The sequence below is a fragment of the Stenella coeruleoalba genome (assembly GCF_951394435.1).
Source record: "Stenella coeruleoalba genome assembly, chromosome: 15".
NCBI lineage: Eukaryota > Metazoa > Chordata > Mammalia > Artiodactyla > Delphinidae > Stenella > Stenella coeruleoalba.
The window spans coordinates 13,818,414-13,842,046 of NC_137161.1; the positions used below are offsets into that span (position 1 = coordinate 13,818,414).

Sequence of the window (23,633 nt, forward strand, 5' to 3'; positions counted from 1 at the left end):
TTCCCATAAGAACCCATCGTGAAGATGTCTGAACATTCAGCCATCCTTCATGCCTTCGTTTGGGTCTCCCCTGTGATGCAGACCCTGAGCCTGGGATTCAGGTGCAAGCAGTTTATCTGGGAGGTGACCCCAGGAAGCACTGGTGACCGAGTACTGAAGTGAGGGGGGAAGGGAAGGAAATCAACAGGGGCAGGTCAATGAGCAGGCTGCTGCTGAGGGCTCTCTCCCTCTGCGGACACCTGGGAGACTGCACCCCAGACTGTCACAGGTACTTGCAGAGGAAACCATCATGTCTGTGGGAATGGGGAGGGCTGCAGGGATAAAGGTGAGGCATTAACAGCTCCAATGGAAGTTCAGTCCCAGCCATTTAACGATGATAATGATGATGTTATTCTATCATCAAATAATCGCATCAGGAAATGAATAATTGCAAGTGTATTATGGCAAGCCCTCCACGAGTCATCGCGATAGGGCGTTTCGATCAAGTTGGAAGGCTGGAGAGACCTTCCTAAGGAAGGGACGCTGGATAATAGTATGGCTTCTCTTTTATTTGTTGGAGGAGGGGAAGTGATAGGATTTAAACCACATTTAGTGAGCAGAATTCCCAGCCTTGATAATGGATCCCCACGACAGATGGTCTTTAGGAAGTAAGTTAGCCCGTGCTTTGTGGGGAGTATGGTACGGTTTTTGAACCACCTGACAAAGCTTGGAAGCTGGGTGGAGGGAACCAGGGATGCCTGTGTCCCGCAGTCTACGCGGAGGACCCGGAGGGGATGGGGACCGGTAACCTCTGCCCCACATATCCCACGTGCGCTGGGCACAGCCTGGCACTGGCAGGTCACAAATGTAAATGCCACTGGCGGGGCGGGGGGTGCGGTGGTGAAAGAGGCACCACGGATCCATAACGCACAGCCCAGGGAGGATTGTAACTCCAGGGAGTGAGGGGGGCAGAGGTGAGCCCCAGGGCGCATGTCCTGTCAAAGGGTCTCCACTCTTCGAAAACTCAGGCCTGGTGTTGCCAGATCTTCCTATTTTCCAAGAGAAGTGAGATATCCAGGTATTTAGGTAAAATATCTAGATTTTAAAGTACTGGCAATGAATTCAGAACTTAAGGAAATGCCAGGGGATCAGCCTGTCTTGAAGCCAGATGTGGCATCGTCAGTTTGAAACCTCTTACTCTTTCAGGTTGAGCAGAGCCTGGCCCTTTTAAAGGGGTGACGTGGAGGGAAACTCTGGATTGGCTCCTGCTCGGGTCGGCATCAAGGATCACCTGGCTCCGTTGCAGGTCCCCCCCACCCCCCGGCCAAAGGGTCTCTGACTCCAAGCCTGCCTGGAGGAGCTACTCGCTCAACACTCCACAGCCTCTGCTGAGCCCCTGCCGTGGGCCCAGCTCTGGGTTACGTCAGGCCAGGCTGGCACCCGGCATCTTGGCCCCGGAGAGACGCCGACAGGCCCCTATCTTGTCATGTGTGTGATTATTTGTTCCCTGCAGGGCAGGCACCTTGGAATCTCATTTCTGCAGTGCTTGCAACCACACAGGCTGAAAACTCCCTACCCACGAGCTATTTATTTATTCAACAAATATTTATCAAGTGGATGTGCCAGGCACTGTCTGGTGCCAGGGGATGAAGCTATGAAGACATTAGATCCAGTCTGTGTGCTCTTGGAGCTCAGTCAAGCAGAAGAGTTCACGCCATTGGCTTTTAATTTGCACCCTGAGGACCTTCACGTGGATCACTGGGGATGAAGTTTAGATGCATGGTTAAGAGCAGTGGGCCACCTCCTGGCTTTCATCTCTTTCAAGGTAGGTGACCTTGGCTGAATTATGCTACCTCTCTGAGCCTCAGTTTTCCAGAGGTGGGTATAATAGGAGCAGCCGTACCTTACAGGTTTGTGGTGTAAAGCTCAGAGCAGTTCATAAAGGACGCTCGTCACAGCACTGTCTGTGCTGGTGGGGAGCTGGGGGGAGCTTCCTCCCTGGAGGAAGGGGGCATAAGGAAGACGTGGGACCCTGGGATTCAGAGCAGCAGGTGGATATAGGGTTTCTCACCCGCAGCACTATGGACACTTGGAGCTAGATAATTCTCTGTTGTGGGGACTGTCCTGTGCATTACAGGATGTTTAGCGGTATCGCTGGCCTCTATTCACTAGATGCTAGGAGCAAACTCCAAGTCATGACAACCAAAAATGCTTGATGTTGCCAAATGTTGCCTGGGGAGCAAAATCACCTCCAGTTGAGGACCACTGAGTTAGAGCAATGGAGTTGGACATAGGGCAATGTGGAAGGACCTAGGGCCACAGGGCAGAGGGAGAAAAGTGAGAAACAAGGGGTATTTAAATTTCATTCACAGACAGAAGACATAAATGCACACAAGAAGACAATACGTATTTTACAGGAAAGTAAACAAAAAGCTACACAATCAATTATGGGGAGGGGAGGAGGAAGAGTCCAAATGGGTCTACAAAGAAACATACGTTTGTACCCACGTGATACAAGAAAGAGGCCTGCGTGGACAAAGAATGTGAATAACTCAACGTTGGCACTTGAGGTACAACTCAAAAATAAAAGGGGAGAATTTTTTCAAGAGGAATTTGTTAGTTGGCAATAGAGGGAGAAGAGATCAGGTCCCTTCGGAGGGAGACCATGGACAGAAATTAAGTAAGACATCTCTGGAGTCCAGGGAGCGAGAATAAGGAATCACTTTTCATTCTTTATCTGCGGTTGGTTCTGCCTTCAAAATATATCCAGGCTGCTGCACTTCTCATCTTCCTCATCTCATCCCCCCTGGTGCAAAAAACCATTATAGGACTGGACTGTTGCAGTAGCCCCCTCACAGGTCTCCCTGCTTCCAGCCTTGCCACCCAATAGCTTCCTCTCATGGGGAGCAGCAAGAGGGATTCTTCAGAAATATAAGCAACAAACCTCATGGCTCCCACTTGAGAGTAAGAGCTAGTTGAGTTCTACTTGACTTGTTGTGCTCCAACCATGCTAGCATCTTTGTTGTCCCTCAAATCCATCAAACTTCTGCCTCAGGGCCTTTCCACTTGCTGTTCCCTCTTGCTCTTCTACTAGATATCTGTTCCTCCACTTCCTTTTTTTTTTTAAAAACTAGTTATGTCTCACTGTTTCAATAACAGTTTATAGTTTTCTACTGTATGTGCTTCTATAATTGTTATGAACAATTCCCATTTTTGTTGAATGTTAAGTTGTTTTAATTTTTTGCCATTATTTTTTTATTTTTATTTTTTTTAGTACGCGGGCTTCTCACTGTTGTGGCCTCTCCCGTTGAGGAGCTCAGGCTCCGGACGCACAGGCTCAGCGGCCATGGCTCACGGGCCTAGCCACTCCACGGCATGTGGGATCTTCCCAGACTGGGGCACGAACCTGTGTCCCCTGCATCGGCAGGCGGACTCTCAACCACTGTGCCACCAGGGAAGCCCCCTCCACTTCCTTTTAAGTCTTTATTCAAAATTCAGCTTCCCCATGAGGGCTCCTTCCCTGGCCACCTTTTAAAAAATTTCATTTCAACCCCTTTCACCCTGCAATACTTCATATACTTCAAAGGACATCATCAATAAGGGGAAAAGACCACTCACAGAATGGGAGAAAATATTTGCAAATCAGATATCCGATAATGGACTGTTACCCAGAATATATAAAGAACTCTTACAACTCAAAAATAAAAGACAAATAAACCAATTAAAAACAGGCAAAGGGTCCATCGACAGGTGAAAAGATAAAGAAGATATATATGTGTGTACACACACACACACACACACACACACACACACACACACACGCACACACACAACGGAATACTACTCAGCCATAAAAAAGAATGAAATAATGTCATTTGCAGCAACATGGATGGACTTAGAAATTATCATACTAAGTGAAGTAAGGCAGACAGAGAAAAGACAAATATCATATGATATCACTTATATGTGGAATCTAAAATATGATACAAATGAACTTATTTACAAAACAGGAACAGACTCTCAGACATAGAAAACAAACTTATGATTACCAAAGGGGAAAGGTGGGATTAGCACCTTTTCCCTTTGGGATAAATTAGGAGTTTGGGATTAGCAGATACAAACTACTATATACAAAACAGATAAACAACAAGGTCCTACTATACAGCACAGGGAACTGTATTCAATATCTTGTAATAAACTAATGGAAAAAAATGAAAAATTATATATATGTATATATACATATATATATATAACTGAATCACTTTGCTGTACACCAGAAAATAACACAATATTGTACATCAACTATACTTCTATTAAAAAAACCAATGAACGATTTAATAGGTATTTCTCTAAAGAAGATACTACAAATGGCCAATAAGTACGTGGAAATATCATTAGTCATTTGTCAACATAATTAGTCAGAGGAATGTAAACCAAAACCACAAGACATCACTTCACATCCACCAAGAGGACTATAACCAAAAAGACAGATGATAACAAGTGTTGGTGAGGATGTGGAGAAACTGGAACCCTTATCCTTTGTTTATGGGAATGCAAAATGGTGCAACTACTCTGGAAAAGAGTCCGGCAATTTCTCAAAAGGTGAAACATAGAGTTGCCATGTAACCCAGCGATTCCAATCCTAGGTATAAAACCCTAATGAACTGAAAACATATGTCTATGCAAAAACTTGTACATGAGTGTTCACAGCAGCTTTATTCATAAAAGCTGAAAACCCAACTGTCCATCAACTGATGAATGGATAGACAAAATGCAGCATATTCACACACTGTAAAATTATGCAACAATAAAAATGAAGTATTGGTATGCTACAACATAGATGAATTTCAAAAACATTATACTAAGTGAAAGAAGCCAGTCACAAAAGACCGCATATTGTGTGATTCCATTTATAAGAAATGTCCAGAAGAGGCAAATCTATAGAGACAGGAAGTAGATTAGTGGTTGCCAGGGGCTGGGGTGGGCGGTGCTGGAGGAAATGGGGAATGATTACTAATGGGTATGGGGTTTCTTTCTGGGGTGATGAAAATGTTCTAAAATTAGATGCTGGTGATGGCTGCACAACTCTGAATATACGAAAAACTAATGAATTGTACACAGTGAAATGGTAGATTTATGGTATGTGGGTTATTTCTCAATAAAGCCGTTATTAAAGCATACACACACACACACACACAACCGGGCCTTGAGTTGAGCTTCCAATTGGTACTGAGCTGCCTGGAAGGCAGGGCACTGAAGGAGGAGTCAGGGCTGACCCACTGTGAACCCAGGAAGACTGCTGATCAGTTCCCCTTATGAGCCCTTCCTGGCCATAGGCAAAGGCTTCTGACCACCAGGAGCCTTTTGTCTAATCCCAGCTGGAAAAAACAGAGTTCAGGGACTGCAGGGAGGCGGGGTGGGAGGAGAGGTTAGGTAAGAGGCGGCCGGCAATCACTGGCGTCTCTGGCTCTCCAGGGAACCTCTAATGGATCCACAAGATGTGGGGAGGTACAGCTACCAAAGGGATGCTCTGGTTTTGAGCACTGGGTAGGAAGAGATGGAAAGGAAGTGGAGAGATGACAGCCTTGAGCAGCACATGCCCTGATTGGGAACAGGAAAAGGGCCCAGTTTCTGTTTTAAAAGTCAAACAGTCTGTTTTTGAATCATTTCTTAATCATTTTAGCTCTGTTGGTCTTATTTCCCTAAGTAAACAGTGAGTCGCTCCTTCGGCTGGGACCACAACTGATACGATTTCTGCTTCCTGTACAGTGCTTAACACAATGGCCATGAGCAAAGAGTCCTTGGTGTAGATGTACAGAGGGTCATGACCTTCAGAGCCCACTGTGGACACACTCCTCACTCCAGGATCCTCACCATCTTCTGGAAAGAGCACTTCAGTTTTCTCTGGGGTACCATCCCTCCCCAGCTCCATCCATTTGGTTGGGACGGAGCTGACCTGCTCCTCTACTCTCTCCATGCCAGGCTCTTGATCTAGGCTGGCTACACAGAGCCACAGAGTTTGATGTATGGATGGGCATTTGACCCAGTTTGAGCCAATGAGATTCAAGCCTGGGAGCTGTGCTGGAATTTGGGAAGTAGGCCTTCTTTTTCAGTTGGGATTTCTGAGAAGCAGTTGCCAGAGAAGGAGTTGCCACATGGAAAAAGTCAGCTGAGGGATGAAGAAAGACCAAAAGCCCGAAGAACACTGCTTGAGCTTCTGGATCCGGCCCAGGCTGAATCCCATTACCTCTGGGTTTTTCCAATTACTGTCATCTAATAAATTCCCTTTGTAGCTTAAACACTCTGTGCTTCAAGCTGAGAGTCCCACTTGATACCAGCTATTAATAATGGGTTCCATGTGGCTGCAGCTATTGGAAGAGCACGAAGAGAAAGAGATGTGGGCCAAAAGTCAAGGCCATGAATTTAAGTTCCATTATGAACCTGACTACATAACCTCCCTGTGTCTCAGTTATTCTGTCTGTAGAATGGGGCTCACACTCCTCTACGTCCTCTCCTCTCCTCTGTCTTCCAAGTTTATAGCTGTAGCCCAGACCTCTCTTTGGAGCTTCAGACCCACAAATACAGTTGTCCTCTAGGTGTCTTGAACAGAACAAAGTTTATTTTTCCTCAACAATTTTCTCTTTCATTGTTCTTCCTCTTACTAATGGTACTTTGTGCTAGAAAATGCTAGCTGTCCTCTAATATCCCTTCTTCCTTTCTCCCTCTCAGAATAATAGAATCCCTGAATTTTAATAGAGCACATGACTAGACTACATTTCCCAGACTCCTTTGCAGCTGAAGGTAGCCATGTGATCACATTCCAGCCAATGGCATGTGAGCAGAAACGATCTGTGCAACTTCTGGATCTGGCCCTCCAAAGAGAGGGAAAAAAATAAAAATGAAAAAGAGAGTGGTGGACTCCCCTTTTCCTGCTTCCCCTTCTTACTGGCTGGAATGCAGACATGGGGGTGAGCTATGTTTCATTTTGCCAACGAGGGCAATGCTCTAGGAATGGTAAAGAACAAGATGGAAGGGGGTCTCCATCCCTGGTACTGGGTAGGGGCCTTACCAGCCTGAACTGCTTATGCCTGGACTACCAGGTGAGAAGAATAAACTTCTATCTTGGTGAAGCCATGGTTAGTTTGGGTCTCTCTTAGGGTGGCTCGATTTAGGAAAACCAACCAACAAACCAACCAACCTCATTCCTCACTTAACAGAGCTGGAGGAGTAGAAAGTTCTAGAAGAGGAATAATGATGGCACTGGAGACCTGGGGGCTCCAAGAGCATCTCACCTTAGTTTTCCCTGGACATCCTGGGAACACCCAGAGAGGCAAGTGCACCTGAGGTCTACCTCTCGTTATCTCCTGGATGACCTCACTCTCTCTGGGCCTCAGTTTCTCCTACTGTACCATGGAGACTAATTGATGTGATGGTCTCCCAGGTCCTTCCGGCTCTGACCTTCAGTGGTTCTGTAGTTCTAGGATGGATGTTGAAACTCAGATGCCAATGGGGTCAGGAGGGTCCCCTGAACAGGCCAGGTGAGGCTGTGGATGGGCTGGAGACTGTACACCCCCGCCAACTGGGCAGCTGCTACTCAGCCCCTGCTGACTGCTGCCACGTGCGAATGCAGGATTGCTAGGTTTTCTAATTTTTCAAGAAGACTTGGAAATTGCGATTGTTTTGGTCTGTGCAATCTCCTGATTTTTTAAATGTTGGCGACAAATTCACATTTTTTCGAACACTCTAGGGGCCAAACACAAATGTCTGCAGGCAGAATTTGGCAGGTGGCCCCTAGTTAGGAATTTTTTGTTTTGATACTATTTTCTATCCTACCTACCTTCATTCACCAAATATTTATTCAATGCCTACTAGGTGGGGGGCACTGTTCTATGCTCTGGGGACAAAGCAATGAACAAAACAGAAAAAAAAGGTGCCTGTCGTCATGTTGCTTTCATTCTAGAGGGTCATCCTGATTCATTTTCCCAACAAATATGTATTGAGCAATCTGGTCCATGCACTGTGCTTAGTTGGGTTGATAAAAAATGTTCATGGTCTCTGTCCTCAGGCCACATATAGCTTAGAAGGAGACAGAAAATAAGTGCATAATTATAATATAAATGAAAAATAGAGTTATGGGGAGAGATGCAATTTAAATGGGGGTGGGAGTGGTTAGGAAAGTCCTCTTGGAGGAAGCTACCTTGGAAATGGGAACTGAAAGATAAGTATGATTTAACCTAATACCTGAACTTTCTAGAACATTCTAGATTATAGCAGAAGCTTCCAGTGTGCCCCTCTTCTGTGTCCTCTCAACATGCAGAGGCTTCCTCCTGTTAGGACCTGTGATTCCCTGCCCTAGGGTTTTCATGGGACAGGCCAGGACAGGGAAATAACCCCCCCAGAAAAAGCCCTCAACCCACGATGGAAGGGAATGTGTAGATAAATATCCCAGCACCTTGCTCCTTGGGGGAGTCAATTCTGAGGTGTGTTCCAGAGTAGCCCAGAGGTCCCCGGTGGTTCCGAGTCGCAGGTACCTGCAGCCATAGCTATCTACGTACCCTGTATTGGCTGCCTTCCCTTCCCTGCCTCACTTCCCCACTCTGTACCTCGTGCTTCCTGGGATCACCGCCCAACTAAACTACCAGCACTCACTCCTGGTCTCAGGCTCTGCTTCTGGGAAAAACTCGGAAGAGATGGGAGAGATGGTGGCAGGTTCCGAGGACAAAAAGCAACTCAGGACAAGTAAGAGAAAACAGGGCTGGAGAGTAGGGCAGGAGCCAGCTCATGGAGGGCCTTGGAGGCTGGGCTTAGGGTTTGTCAATGGGGAAGCCACTGATGATTTTTCAGTAGAAGAGAGACCAGGCTTGTATTTTAGGATGACCCCTCTGTAGGGGGCTGGCAAGGGCAAGAGTGGAGACCAGACAGCTGGAGGGGAAGGTGGCTGGGATTAGGTGATGGGATTGGAGAGAGCTGGCTGGTGATAAGTGACATGGACCAGGTGCCATGGGGCCCAGAACAGAGCTCTGGGCTTTGTCCCTGTCTTGAACGAGCCTGTAACTTGGTTTAAAGAGTGGTAGTGAGACACAGACACAAAAATCTTAGCCTAGATTACAAAGCCCTACGCAATCCATGGGAACTGAATTGTTGCATGAAGCTGTGGAACTTCTCAAAGGGTAAGAAGAGTGAAGGAATGGTTCTTGGGGGGCCGGCGGCTTTATTGGGGGTGGTTAAAAACCATAGAACACCCAGCCTGGGTGGGCAACTCACTACTGCAGCCCCTTTGGGAAAGCCCTGCTGTTTTGCCCTAGCTGCCAAGTCTGCTCTGGTGCTTTCAGCAGCTCTGGACTCTGCCATCCTTTACCTAAGCCGTGCACACTCCAAAAACGCATGCCGGATTTCCCGCAGGCACTGCTAGACACATTAACGGCATTCCTCCTCGGCAAGAGATTTCTGCACCACCAACACCATTTTTATATTCTTTACAACATAACGGCAGACGATAAATCTATCTTGCTAATTACACATCCAGCTTGTTATAACCCTCATAAAAAACACGAGCAGCTGGAAAAGCCATGAGGTGATGTCAAATCATATTCCTGGGCTCTAAACAGAAACAGAAATATTTTCCAGGCGCTGGTGTGTCTCATGGTTCCCACTCGTGTGTGGAAGCAGCTGCCAATAGGTCGCTTACCTCGGATGAGCCGACGGTGCATCTGTCCCCTAAAGCCGCGCCCTGCCACCTCTACCTGTCTCCTCGAAGAGACGGCAGACGTCTGGAGCACCCGCATGTGGTTTGATACAAAGCCCATGGGATCGGCAGGGTTTGGGTTTCAGTGGTTGGGTTCATTTTTGCATTTTTAAGGGCGTTTTGACATTTCTTGCATGGACCACCGGTCAACGGACAGCATCTGCCCGGAACTCTAACTGGATGGTTCCCCGACATAATTTGTCGGTGATACATTTGCAAAGCTGTTGCTAAGATCCATGCTGGAGCTGACAAGATGCCTCCCCCTTGTCTCAGAAAAATGGAAGGAAAATTAAATTCATCTGCCGGAGACACTAAAATAAACAACAGGGAAGAAGAAAAGTACTTTACCTCGTTTTTCAGCTAGGATTACTGGGTTTGGCCGAAGCACCTCCTAGCCCTCTTAGGAGGAGGGAGACAGCCGAAGACTACAAGCCTATATCCTATCAAGTGGATGTTGAATGTTTCACGTGTTGGAAGAAAAGGCATGGGAGACAATGGGAGAAGCTAATTAAAATTTCACATGTCAAGGGAAGATTCCATAGGCCTTCCAAAGCCCGGCTGACGCAAAGGGGCAGCTTGTTGGAGACGCCGTCCTATGAACTGCCCTCGCAATTCCCAAGACAAACCAGCTGGACAGACTGTCACGTTGGAAAAAAAAAAAAAAAGGAGGCAAAATGGATTCTTACCTTCCCGTATCTGGAGGCAAAAGTCCCCGTGAGTAAGGAGTGAAAAATAATTATTGTCTCATCCAAGTCCCACACGAACACACGCTGTGATGAAAGAGAGGGAGAGAATGGAGACAAATGCACTTGCTTGCATTTGACTTAATGTCTGCAGAAATTAATTCCCTGGGAGGAAAAATATGTCTTGAAAAACATTATCTTTAAGTTATAAAACATGTGACTCACGCATGTATCCTCGAGTCCCCATTCAACCTCAGCTGTGTAAAATATATTCTGATGGCCAAGTTTTTGGGTTCCTATCAACCCATAGATGCCAGAACCAAGACGCCTGTTCTTGCCTTTCACATAAAAGCTCAAAAGAGGAGTTCAGTCCAAAAGCAATAAAAATCGTAGAACTCATTTGACAAAATGAAATACTACCATTTTACGTTCACTGCTCACCGTAAGCCCAGCTACTTCTAAACATTTCTGTGTTTAGCAATTCTGCTGATTACCTTTATAACTCTAAATAACACCTTTACTTATTGATTTGCCAACTTTAAACAATATCTTTTGACTGGGCAACGGGAAAGATGAGGGTTTAGCTCATGGTAAATCTCCCCCATTTCTCCAGAATTTTATATTTTTCACATATGCGAACCCCTCTATTTCCAATTCCCATCAGCACTGGACACTTTCTCTTGGCTAAAACAGCAAACCCAATATGGAAAATATGGACACTGGTGTCCCTACCCGTTCCCACTACCTCCTTGCCTCTTGAAGAGCTGACCTTTAGCCTCACTTTTGCATTGTCAATGTGGATAAACTGGTTTGTGCTTTGGGTTTTATAACTGTACTTAAGACTTCTGTGCTCTGTCTATATGTTGATTTTAAAAGTTGGTAACCAGTATAGAGCATTTATGTACATCTTGTGATTACTGTTCACTGCAGAGCAAAGTCATGTGCTAGGATTTCACTTCCTTCTCTATGTATCTAATGTCATAGCTCCAGAGCCACTTTAAGGAGACTGTTCCTACCACCAAGGTCATGTGTATTCTCCTTTCTTATACTCCATCCTGATTAAAATCGTGCCATATCTCAGTTTGTTCATAGGAATCACGCCTGTTTGGAATAACTTTCTGTTTTTGCTGGAGCTTATTAATTGCTTTAATTCTTTTCTTGTTTCCAATAACATGCCTTCAGTAGAATTTCAAATTCAGCCACACCCTCTGTATCAAAGATGTTCTTCCTCTGTGACAGAATGTTCCAATGTGGACTGGATCATCTTCAGGCTTGTTACATAGCTAGCATCCTGAAACTTCCCTTTACTGCATTTCTGGGTCAGATCCACTGTTTTCTGGATCCCAAGTCTCTTTCTTGGTTTTCTTCCTTGTTTTGCTTGAGTACATCCTTAAGTTACTTCTTCTGAAAGGAGCATGGAAAGTAACCTTCCTGCATTTTTGCTAATCTGATCATGTCTTTATTTTGCTCTAAGGTTCCTCTGGGTGCAGAATTCCAATTGGAAAATAATGCCCTCTAGATCTTTGAAAGAATCTATCTTGTGTCAAGCATGATTAATGAGAAGTCTGATGTTTCACTGATCCTCAGCTCTTTACAGGTTTTACTTTTTTTCTCTTTGGATTTTTTTAGGCTCTTTTCTTTATACTTGGCATCCTCAAATCCCATGAGGATATATCTAGGTGTTGTCTTTTTTCATTCATACTGTTCAGCACTCAAACATTTCTCAAGCCTATTTCTTTAAATAATGTCCTCCAATCTTTCCCATTGTTACATCTTTCTGGAATTCCCAATAGACAAACTAGATCTTTTGGATTGATATTGCTTATCCTTTAAAAACAGTGTTCTGTAATTTGGTCTTTTTGATCTATGTTCTCAGAGATTTCTTTAACTTTCTCTTCCAACCCTTCTATGAAACTTTTTTTTAAAAAATTTTATTTATTTATTTATTTATGGCTGTGTCGGGTCTTCGTTTCTGTGCGTGGGCTTTCTCTAGTTGCGGCGAGCGGGGGCCACTCTTCATCGCGGTGTGCGGGCCTCTCACTGACGCGGCCTCTCTTGTTGTGGAACACAAGCTCCAGACGCATAGGTTCAGTAGTTGTGGCTCACGGGCCCAGTTGCTCCGCGGCATGTGGGATCTTCCCAGACCACGGCTCGAACCCGTGTCTCCTGCACTGGCAGGCAGGCTCTCAACCACTGCGCCATCAGGGAAGCCCACCCTTCTATGAAACTTTTGATTCTCACTATCATTTAAAAATTTACAGTAGCTTTTACTTTGTCTCTGAGTGTTCCTTTCCCAATAGCCTGCACTTCTTTTCTCGTGGATACAAGACCTCCTTGAATCTTTATAAGAAAACCAATCAGAATTTTTCTAAGATCTTTTCTGTTTCTTAAATTACCTTTCATAGTTTATCCTATTCATTTATCTTGGCCTCAATTTTTTATATGCTGGTTTTCGTAAGTTTTTCTGGTGATCATTATTTTTAAAAACAAAAGACCTGCGTGATGTAGCTGGTGTTGGGGGCAACAAAGGCACCTACTCAGTCTACCATCTTGAATGGGCCACCTTGGAAAACTCTCTGGGGGTCAGTGGTTGTATTTACACATTTGTAATGCCTTTAAAAGTAAAGAGAAAGGTAGTATCTAGAAGGAAAAAGGTAAATTAATACAGGTTTTCAAAAAAATTAATAGACGTGAATATTATTTTGTGAATTTCTTTTTTTTTTTTTTTTGCCTCGTGTCCATCTTGGCATCTCCCAATTCACGCCACTGGCCCAACTCCTTGCCAAAGTCCATTTTTACATGGAAATGATTCATTTAAGATAATTAGACAGCCATAAGTTTTTACTTATTCATTCAGAAACAATTTTTAGTGAATATTATTTTGTGAATTTGTTGATCTTTTACATTTATGTGTATGTAAATGCTGGGTCATGATAATAAGTATTGTTCTTATTATGGGTCATGGTAAAAAAAAAAGTTTGAAAACCACTGTTTTTGAAGAGAGCTTCTGGGGTTTAAATATGCCAAGTCCTAATTCATCTGAACTAACTAGGCTGGATCAGTTAAACTTAGAAATTTTGGTAAGAGAATTCTTTAAAAAAATCAAGTAATTTCAAATTTAATGCAGACTCCTTAATTTACTGACTATATCCTCTCTGAAGAGGGTCTGTCCCTCTTCCCCACTAGTCCCCCATTCTATCTCTCTGTGTTAGATTCTCAGTGGGTATACTGTTCCTGGTGGACACTCTGCTCGTGACCCTAACTCTTAAGCCCACCAGGGTTTGGGCCAGGGGTGGGCCCCTAACCCCAGCTGGGTCAGAGGCCTTTCCTTGGGAGCTCAAAATTGAGACCTGGAAAGAAATTCATTGTCTTTGGGTGGCTGTTGGTAGCAATGTGATCTGAAGGACAGGGAAGACTAGTTTGCAGAGAGAGAGGAACAGAGGGGTGAGAGATGGAAACACGACCCAACACTTCTGCAGGACTTGGTTTTAGTCAGAAGTAGAGTGAGGGGCCTGGAGGAGAGTCGTGCCCACTGAAAAGACACTACCGCTTGGGGATTCTAGCACCTACACTGTGGAACATAGGGAGAGAAGGTGTAAATGCGTCTCCTTGCCCCTCCTACCTTCTGGTTCCAGTATCTTGCTGACACTTGCTGTACCCTTGGCTCTTGGGTTCTAAGAGAATCCCTGTATCCTTAAAATAAACTCTGCTTTTTCACTTAAGCCAGCTCAAGTTGGTTTCTGGCACCTGCAGTTGAGGGATTTTAACTAATACATACTCAGAATTTTCCTCCTTTCCACTTCTCTACCTAATTTCTCTCTCGTGGGCTGCAGCCATCAGCAACGGTGCCAAAGACTTAAGAGGTGTGACCCATGCAAAACCTCTGTGCTGTTATTGAGCACGGCGGTGAAACACAGCTCACACCTTTTCAACTGTTCCTGCCCAGTGGTACTTACTCTGGAATCAAGAAGCAGATGTTTCCAGAATAATATCACCCCATAATCCTTCCACGCCCCCCCCACCCCCTTCTCAGCTTAATGGAAAAATGTCTCTCCACCCCCACTGTCCCCTACCAAGAGCAGAAACCACGTCAGGTGATTGAATACATTTTTAAAAAATATTAAAGTACGTGTTGCTCTCCAGGATTTCTATAGCTCTGCAACTTCAAGCTGGTAGAAAATCCTCAGGCATCTGGGAAGGCAGAAAGCAAGCGTGATCAGGAGTGAGTAAATTTTCTTCTAGCCTTGTGCCAAGGCCTAATCCCCCTGAAGGGCTTGTGCCAAGTCTCCTTGGTTTTAGAAGGTGGTGGCTTTAAGAGTTAGAGGAAAAGCAAGAACAGAATCCTCTGGACTGAGAAGAGTCCCATAAGCAGTGGGAATACTTGCTCTCTGGCAGGTCCCGAGGGCAGTCGAGCTCACAGAAGAGATGGCTGTGTATACCAAGTGTAGGGGACGAGTGTGATGTTCAAAATATTTAACACTTTCTAGGATGATCGGAACAGACACCAGCCACAAACAACTGCTACTGCTCTCTTAGTGAATACTGGCTGACTAGCAGAGCCCTACTAGTGACGCTGGTTAGCTAGTACAGCCCTACCAGTGAATACTGGCTAAATGTCAAGTGTCTTGGTATTGGCCATTTGTTGTTGGGGTCCCCAGCATCCAACTCCTTCTTAGAAGGAGCATCTCGGTTTTCTTTCCCCTTTGTGTGCTATCTCGGTGAGACTCTCAATCAGGGGCATGAGGATCCAGGCCAGGCCAATGGGATGCTGCCTCCTTGGAATCGGACGTCAAGTGACATGGCGCTAGAATCTCAAATATCTCGCTCTCCAGAAGGGGCCGGCACCCTGAAGGTTCCCCAGATTCCCCAGCATGGTCTTTGTTGCTATTCTTTCTAACCTTGGTTGTATCACTTCCTCTCCATGCTGTTCCCTCCCAGTAGATCCTTTTTCGCTTGAGTGACCAGAATTGGTTTCTGTTGCTTGCAACCGAAGGATCGCAGCTAATACTCCAATGTTCTCACTCTCAACAAGGATGTCTATGCTCAACATATGGCATGGAAACCCCAGAGAACAGCTGGACTTTCAGTGACCACTGCAGGTACTGACAATGAAAAAGGGAGCAGTCACCAAGCCACAATGGACAAGAGGCTATGATTCTGTTTTCTGAGACCACTTGAACCCTGAGATTCTCATCTAATTCTGGGAGGGGAAAGGCCCCATTAATGAAATGGAATTTCCTACCACCCCGGTGGGTGGGGACTCAGAGTCAAAACGACACAGATTTTAAGGAAGTGATGAAAATGGTATTTATTAGCTTATCTGAGTTTGCCAGCTGACCTTTGTAGCTGCTACATAATTTGTACAGGATTATCAATAGGGATGTGATGATGCTGCATTTGGATATCTTGACAGTGACTCAAGCTTTGCCAGTACTACCCATGTACACCCATGGCACACTCAAGCCAGCAAAATGACTGCCTTTTGCAAACAAGTACGAACTCGTGCGTGTGCCCATTTTTCTCCCTTGATAGGTAACAGTTGCTTCTGTCTGTTTTGGGGGCATCCATCTTGCCTCTGTCCCTTCTAGTGGTCTTCCCCATCTTTCATGCATGCTGTTCTTTTTTGTTTGTTTGCTTGGGAAAATGTCAGTGCCTGACCGATAACTCCACACTTGCTTTATTATAATAAAGATGGGCGCATCCCTTAGACCAGTAGCTCTCAGTCTGGGCTGCACTGGAATCACCTAGGGAGCTTAAACATACTGACACCTGGGTCCCACCCCCAGGGAATCTGATTTAATTGATCTGGGCTTGAGAATGAAGGTTTCTCAAAATTCCCCAGGAGATTCTCATGTGCAGCCCAGATGGAGAACCACCGAGAAACTCAGAATTACAGAAATGATGCAAACTTATTTGAGCCAGCCTCCTGTCTTCAGGTAGATAAATATCTAAGTCATAGTAGAATCACTAGGGGAACTTTCAGAACTCCCTGAAATGTCTAGTTAATTAGTCTGGGATGGGGCCTGGGCATCTGAATTTTAAAAAGCATCCCAGGTGATTCTATCATGTAGCCAAGGTTAAGAATCACTCTAACCCAGTGGGGAAGGTCCACTGTCCAATGTCATCTTTACTGGAGGCTCTCAAAGTGTGCGGCCCAGTGCACATCAGCACTGTCTAGGAATTTGCTGGAAATGTGAATTCTCAGCCCCGCCCCAGATCTACTGAACTGGAAACTCTGGGGGGTGGCCCCAGCCGTCTGGGTTTTCGCAGGCCCCCAGGTGATGTTGTTGTGGCTCACATTTGAGAATCACCCATCTTTACCATCTCTAGGGTCACTTTTCCTAGCCTGGCCAGTCAACGGTGCTTCCGTGTGACCAACCGAATTCTTCCCTCCTTTCCACCAAGGGCCCTTTTCTCTGTTCTGCACTTTGTGAACACACAGGGCCATTCTCCCCCAGACAGAACTCTGCCCGACGCCTCCTGTTCCGGCCACGTGTGGAGATGACATTCACCAAGTCAGGCAGAAGCCTCTGAGTTACCTCAATCTCATTGTCGCCTGCTGGGGAGGGGTCACTGCTCCGCTTAGACCGGCCTCGGAGCTTCCCGTCAGAGGCCCGGTGCGGCCTGTCTGCGTCTCCCTCTTTGGCTGGCGTGGAAGGTCCATTGTGCGTGTTATATTCACCTGGCGTAGGAGAGGGAAGGGCAGACGTATCAGAGGCTTGGCTGAGTGTGTCCTCCCACGAGCTATTACACCAGAACCATCTAACTCCAGAGTGGGAGGTCCCCAAGGCAGCAGCGAAGGCAAAGATCACGTAGAATCAAAATTACTCTTGAAAATGCCTTAAACTGCCCATTCATAATCATTCATACACCCAGCAAAGATTTACTGAGTAGGTATGGTTCCAGGCACTGGTTCCATAGCACTTAAATTCTAGAGAGAGGAGAGACACATTAGACAGACAAGTAAGTATATAATATGCCAGATGGGGACATATGTTATAGAGAATTGACAAATCGGCTAAGAGTGCAGGAGTGCTGGGAGGTTACTAATTTTTTTGTTTGTTTGTTTTACATCTTTATTGGAGTATAACTGCTTTACAATGTTGTGTTAGTTTCTGCTGTACAATAAAGTGAATCGGCTACATGTATGCCTATATCCCCATAGCCCCTCCCTCTTGTGTCTCCCTCCCACCCTCCCTATCCCACCCCTCTAGGTGGTCACAAAGCACCCAGCTGATCTCCCTGTGCCATGCATAGGGGAGGCCTCATGGATAAGGGGACAGCCGAGCAGGGATCTGAGAGAAGTGAGGGCAGGGGCAGCTGGGGAGCTACAATTCCAGTGAATGGAGTTTTGTGTTTACAATTGTCTATATATCCTAAAGCCTGAGAATTCCTAGACAAACAGAAGGAAGAAAATAACGTATATATATATATATACATATGTATGTAGCTGGGCATCAAACTCTTCTACCTTTAAGAGATCCCTCCCTTGGGGTGAATGGGGCGTGTGTGGGGAGAATTCTCTAGGTTCCTATCCCTAGGCGGCTTGCTCCACTTTCTCTACTAAAAGCCAGTCATTTAAGCTTTACTTGTTCAGAAATTTGTCAACTTGAGGTTATATAGGCAAAAGCGTCCAGCACAGGGCTGGCAATTAGGAGATGCCAGTAAATGATTTAAATTGTGTTCTGGCTTGACTACACCTACATACACATGGGGATCAGTGAGAAGGTGCAGGGCCGAGGGTGGGCACCTGTGGCTTCTCATCGAGGTGGTGTTTCCGGACACAGTGTACTGAGAGGCTGCCAGGGTCCTGCCCTTGGGCAATTGTCTAATAATCCTGAATGAACAAGTGGGCAGCACTTGTTCCCAGCACTCAGTTCCCAAAGCCAGCATCCAAGTTGTGTTGTTTTTTAAGCACAGAAGTTTTAAATACATCTTATTAGACTTTATCATCTTTATTTAACTAACAAGGGAACTGAGGCTTAGTGAGATGATGTACTCCTGTTGTTACCCTACAAATTAGTGGTAGAGGCAGAAGTAACATTTGGGCCCGCCCTTGTCACTAGAGTGACAGAACTGTAAACCAGCATGGAACCTTAGAGGACGTTCCATCCCGCTCTCATCTTACAGCTGCTCGTTTTAGCTCCCAAATGTACCCTGCGGACTCCATCTCTCCTTCCATAATTGCCAGTTCTTGGATCATCGGGGGGAAAATGCTTTTGTATAAAAATGCTTGGCAATGGACTAATTTTTTTCCTACCCTGGAAGGAATATTTCCCTCCAAAACCCAAGGGACTGAATTTTTTTTTTGTTTAATATTTATAAAACTGCTTAGCCGACTCAGGACATAATAAGAAAAGATGTGATTCTGAGTTGTCAGAACTGTTGGGCTGTCTCCAACTCCCCCAAATTTTTAGGATACAGCCTTAGAGATTCCCAAACATCAAACTAGCAAAGACTTTCTTTTGGAGGGTGAGGAACAGGCACTAAATAAATTCACAGATGCTTAAGAGTCATAAATAAAGTTTATCCTGATTCACTAGGTAGTTCTAAGGCTAGGGAGGCTTAGAAAACACTTGTTGGCCCCATTAAAATCCAGGCAAATATTAAAAAGAGGAGGAAACACCAGCTACCTACAAAATGTCCCAATAAAGTGTTATGTAGAGTCAATTTATTAGGGGTGCCAAAAAAAAGCAGCCCTTTCTGACCATATACATTCTTGAGAATGAAGGGTCAAAATTCAAGGCCAAAGTCAGAGGCACACATGCTAGAGCAATTTATAGGAATCTTTCTTGGAGTCATTTCCCTCTTTTTATTTCTCCCTTTTTAATGTTTTTACTTCTTTATTTTAACAACTATACTGAGGTGTAATTGACATACAATAAACCACACATACTTAGAGCAACACAGTTTGGTAAGTTTTGACATATGGTCACACCTATGAAACCATCACCACAATCAAGATAATGAACAAATCCAGCACCCAAGCGTTTCCTTGTAATTCCTTTATAGTCTCTTCCTCCTGCTTCCTGCCCAGGCAACCATGGATTTGCTTTCTTTCACTATAAATTAGTTTATATTTTTTAGAGTTTTAAATAAATGGCATCACTCCGTATGCGTGTACACACACGCGCGCACGCGCACACACACACACACACACACACACACACACACGTCTGGCTTCTTTCAGCCAGCATAACTGTTCTGAGATTCAATCCATGTTGTCATGTATATCAATAGTTCCTTCCTTTGTGTTGCTGAGTACTATTCTATTGTGTGGATGTATCACCATTTGTTCACCTGTTCACCTGGGGATGGACATTTGGGTTGATTCTAGTTTTTGGCTGGACTAAATAAAGCTTTTATGAACAGTCACTCATCAGTCTTTGTATAGACAAAAGCTTTCTTCTTATGAGAGAGCATGATTACCAGGATACATGGTAAGTCTACGTTTGACCTTTTTTTAAAAAAAATATTTATTTGGTTGACCAAGTGTATTTTTATATGCTAACAACAAGCAGCAGGAAATAGAATATTTTTAAATGCCATTTACAGTAGCATCGAAAAGTATGAAATATTTAGGGATAAATGTGACAAAAGATGTGCAATACTTGTACCCCTAAAACTACAAAACACTACTGGGAGAGGTTAAAGAAGACTTCAGTAAATGAAGAGATGTATCTCATTCACAGGTCAGAAGACTTACTATTGTTAAGATATCAATTCTCTACAAACTGATCAAACACAGCCTCTGTCAACATCCCAGGCTTTTTTTTTTTTTGTAGAAACTGCCAAGTTGATCCTGAACTTCATATGGAAGCACAAAGGACCTAGAATAGCCTTAACAGCTCTGATATAGAAAAACAAAATTAGAATACTAACACTACCTGACTTTAAGACTTATTACAAAGCTGCAGTCATCAAGACAGTATGGTATTGACATAAAGATAGACTAGACCAGTAGATTAGTGGATCCGTGGACCAGCATAGAGAGTGCAGAAATAAACCACATGTATATGAATGTTTTTGACAAAGATTCAAAAGCAATAAAGGATAGTCTTCTCAACAAAAGATGCTAAAACGACTGGATATCTATATCCAGAAAAAACTGTACTTCAGTACATACCTCACATGACATACAAAAATTAACACAAAATAGAGCACAGACCTAAATATAAAACTTATATAAGAAAAAAGGAGAAAATCTTTGTGCTTTTGGGTTAGGCAAAGGATTCTCATATACAACACTAAAATCATGATCCAAAAGGAAAAAATATTTGATATAAATTGGACTTCATGAAAATTTAAAACTTTTGCTCTTCAAAAGGCACTATTAGGAGAATGAAAAGACAAGTCACAGTCCAGAAGAATATAATTGCAAAACATATATATGATAAAGTAAGTTGTATTAGTTAGAGGTCTCCAGGGAAATAGAAGCAGTAGGATATAGACGTAGATATAGACAGATAGATATAGATGATATAGATAGAGATTTATTATAAGAATTGACTCATGTGGCTATGGAGGCCAAGAAGTCCCACAATCTGCCTTGCACAAGCTGGAGAACCAGAAAAACCAATATTATAATTCGGTCTGAGACAGAAGGCCCAAGAATGGGGAGTTCCAATGTCTGAGGGCAGGAGATGAATGTCCCAGCTCAAGAAGAGAGAGAATTTGCCCTTCCTATGCCTTTTTGTTTTATTTGGGCTCTCAATGGATTGGATGACGCCCACCCACATTGGTTAGGGCAGATCTTCTCTACTCAGCCTACTGATTCAAATGCTAATCTCTTCTGGAGATACCCCTCACAGACACACCCAGAAATAATGTTTTACTAGCTATCTGGGCCTCCCTTGGCCCAGTCAAGTTGACATAAAATTAACCATCCAGAATATATTTTTTAAAACTCTCAAAACCAATAATAAGAAAACAAGTAACCCAATAAAGAAATGGGCAAAGTACTTGAACAAACGTTTCACCAAAGAAGATATAGGCATGGCAAAAAAAGCACATGATTAAGATGCTGAGTATTAGTCATTAGAGAAATGCAAATTAAATCATCAGTGAGATACTACTACATACCCCCTAGAAAGGCTATAATTATAAAGACTGACCATAGCAAAGGCTGGCAAGGTTGCAGAGCAACTGGAACTCCCTCAACCCTGCTGGTGGGAATGTGAAATGGTACAACCACTTTGGAAAACAATTTAGGAGTTTCTTAAAAAGTCAAACGTAGGGACTTCCCTGGTGCTGCAGTGGATAAGACTCTGCGCTTCCAATGCAGGGGGTCTGGATTTGATCCCGGGTCCCGCATGCATGCCGCAACTAAGAGTCCGCATGCCACAAGTAAGGAGCCAGTGAGCCAAAACTAAGGAACCCACGAGCCACAACTAAGGAGCCCACCTGCCGCAACATCCTTGTCTTGTTTCTGGTCCTGGGGGGGTAGCTGTAGGTTTTTTGTAGCTGTCCTATTTTAGTCAGTTTAGGCTGCTATAAAAAAAAATACCACAGACTGGGTGGCTTAAACAATAGAGATTTATTTCTCACAGTTCTGGAGGCTGCAAAGTTCAAGATCAAGGCTCTGGCCAGTTTGGTTCCTGGTGAGAGTCCTCTTCTTGTTTTCAGATGGATGTCTTTTTGCTGTCTCCACACATGGTGGGGAGACAGAGAGATATCATCTCTCTTGTACCTCTTCTTATTAGGGCACTAATTCCACTTTGAGGACTCCACCCTTATGACCTAATTACTTCACAAATACCCCCACCTCCAAATACCATTACACTGGGGATTAGGTCTTCAACACATAAATTGTGGGGGGAGGGATATAAAAATTCAGTCCACTGCATGCCTTTTTCTGATAAAGGAAGTTCCTTTCTACCCCTAATTTGGAATTTTTATCAGAAACAAGTGATAGATTTTGTCAAATGTTTTTCTGTGCCTATGTTGAGATAATCTCTTTTTTTTCTTTCAAGTTACTTAATATGGTGAATTACATTAATTTTCAAATTTTAAACCAACTTTGCATCATTAAGATAAACCCCACTTAGTCATGATATAGTATCCTTTAATATACAGTTGGGCTAATTTGCTAACATTGTGTCTAGAAATTTTGTATCTACGTTTATGAGAAATATTGGTCTGTTGTTTTCTTTTAATGTCTTTGCCTAGTTTTGGCATCAGGGTAATGCATTCCTCATAGAATGAGTTCGGAAGTATCCCTTCCTCTTCAATTTTCCTGAAGAATTAATGTAGAACTGATATATCTTACTTAAATGTTTGGTAGAATTAATCAGTGAAGACATTTAGGCCTGGCAATTTCTTTGTGGGAACATTTTTAACAAAAAAATTTCAGTTTATTTAGTAGATATAGGCTTATTTCTTCTTGAACAAGCTTCAGAAGTTTTTGTCCCACAAGGAATTTCTTCATTTCATCTAAGTTGTTGACTATTGCATTGTTAGCCTTCTAATATCTGTAGGGTCTGTAGTGATGTCACCTCTCATTTTATTGGTAATTTATATCTTTTCTTTTTTCCCCATATCAGCTTGTGTAGAGTATTATCAATTTTATTGGTCTTCTCAAAGAACCAAGTTTTGGTTTCAATGATTTTCTCTACTGTTTTTCTGTTTTCAGATTTTATTGATTTCCATTCTGATCTTTGTTATTTCCTGTCCTCTACGTACTCTGGGTGTAGTTTGCCTTTCTTTTTCTAGTTTCTTAAGGTGAAAGATAAGGTGCTTGGTTTAAAACCTTTCTTCTTTTCTAATATAGGGATTTAGTGCCACAAATTTCCCTTTAAGTACTGTGTTAGTGACATTCCATAAACTTTGATACGCTGTGTTTTCATTTTTATTAGGTTCAAAATACTTTTAAATTCACCTTTGATTTTTCCTTTGACTTGTGGTGTACTAGCCAGGGTTCTCCAGAGAAACAGAACATATGTGTGTGTGTGTGTGTGTGTGTGTGTGTGTGTGTGTGTGTGTGTGTGTATATATATATATACACACACACACACACACACACACACACACATATGTGTGTGTGTGTTTATTTATATATATGGAGAGTTATTATAGGAATTGACTCATGCAGTTACAGAGGCCAAAAAGTCCCACAATTTGCCACTTGCAAGCTGGAGAACCAGGAAAACTGGTGGTATAATTTGGTCTGAGTCTAAAGACCTGAGAACAAGGGGAGCCAATGGTGTAACTCCTAGTCTGAGCCTGAA

General features: G+C 43.7%; 1 protein-coding gene across 6 annotated transcripts in view; it reads right to left on the reverse strand.

The window, feature by feature from the left end:
* Positions 1-23,633, reverse strand: part of EYA2 (EYA transcriptional coactivator and phosphatase 2) — a 270,332-nt gene that overhangs the window by 63,067 nt on the left and 183,632 nt on the right. For all 6 annotated transcript variants that reach the window (XM_079944472.1, XM_079944470.1, XM_079944468.1 and 3 more), the window contains exons 8-9: positions 16,947-17,089; positions 10,411-10,494 (exon numbers count right to left, since the gene is read on the reverse strand). In XM_079944472.1, coding sequence (XP_079800598.1) covers positions 10,411-10,494; positions 16,947-17,089 — 227 coding nt within the window. The remainder of the gene's footprint in view (positions 1-10,410; positions 10,495-16,946; positions 17,090-23,633) is intronic.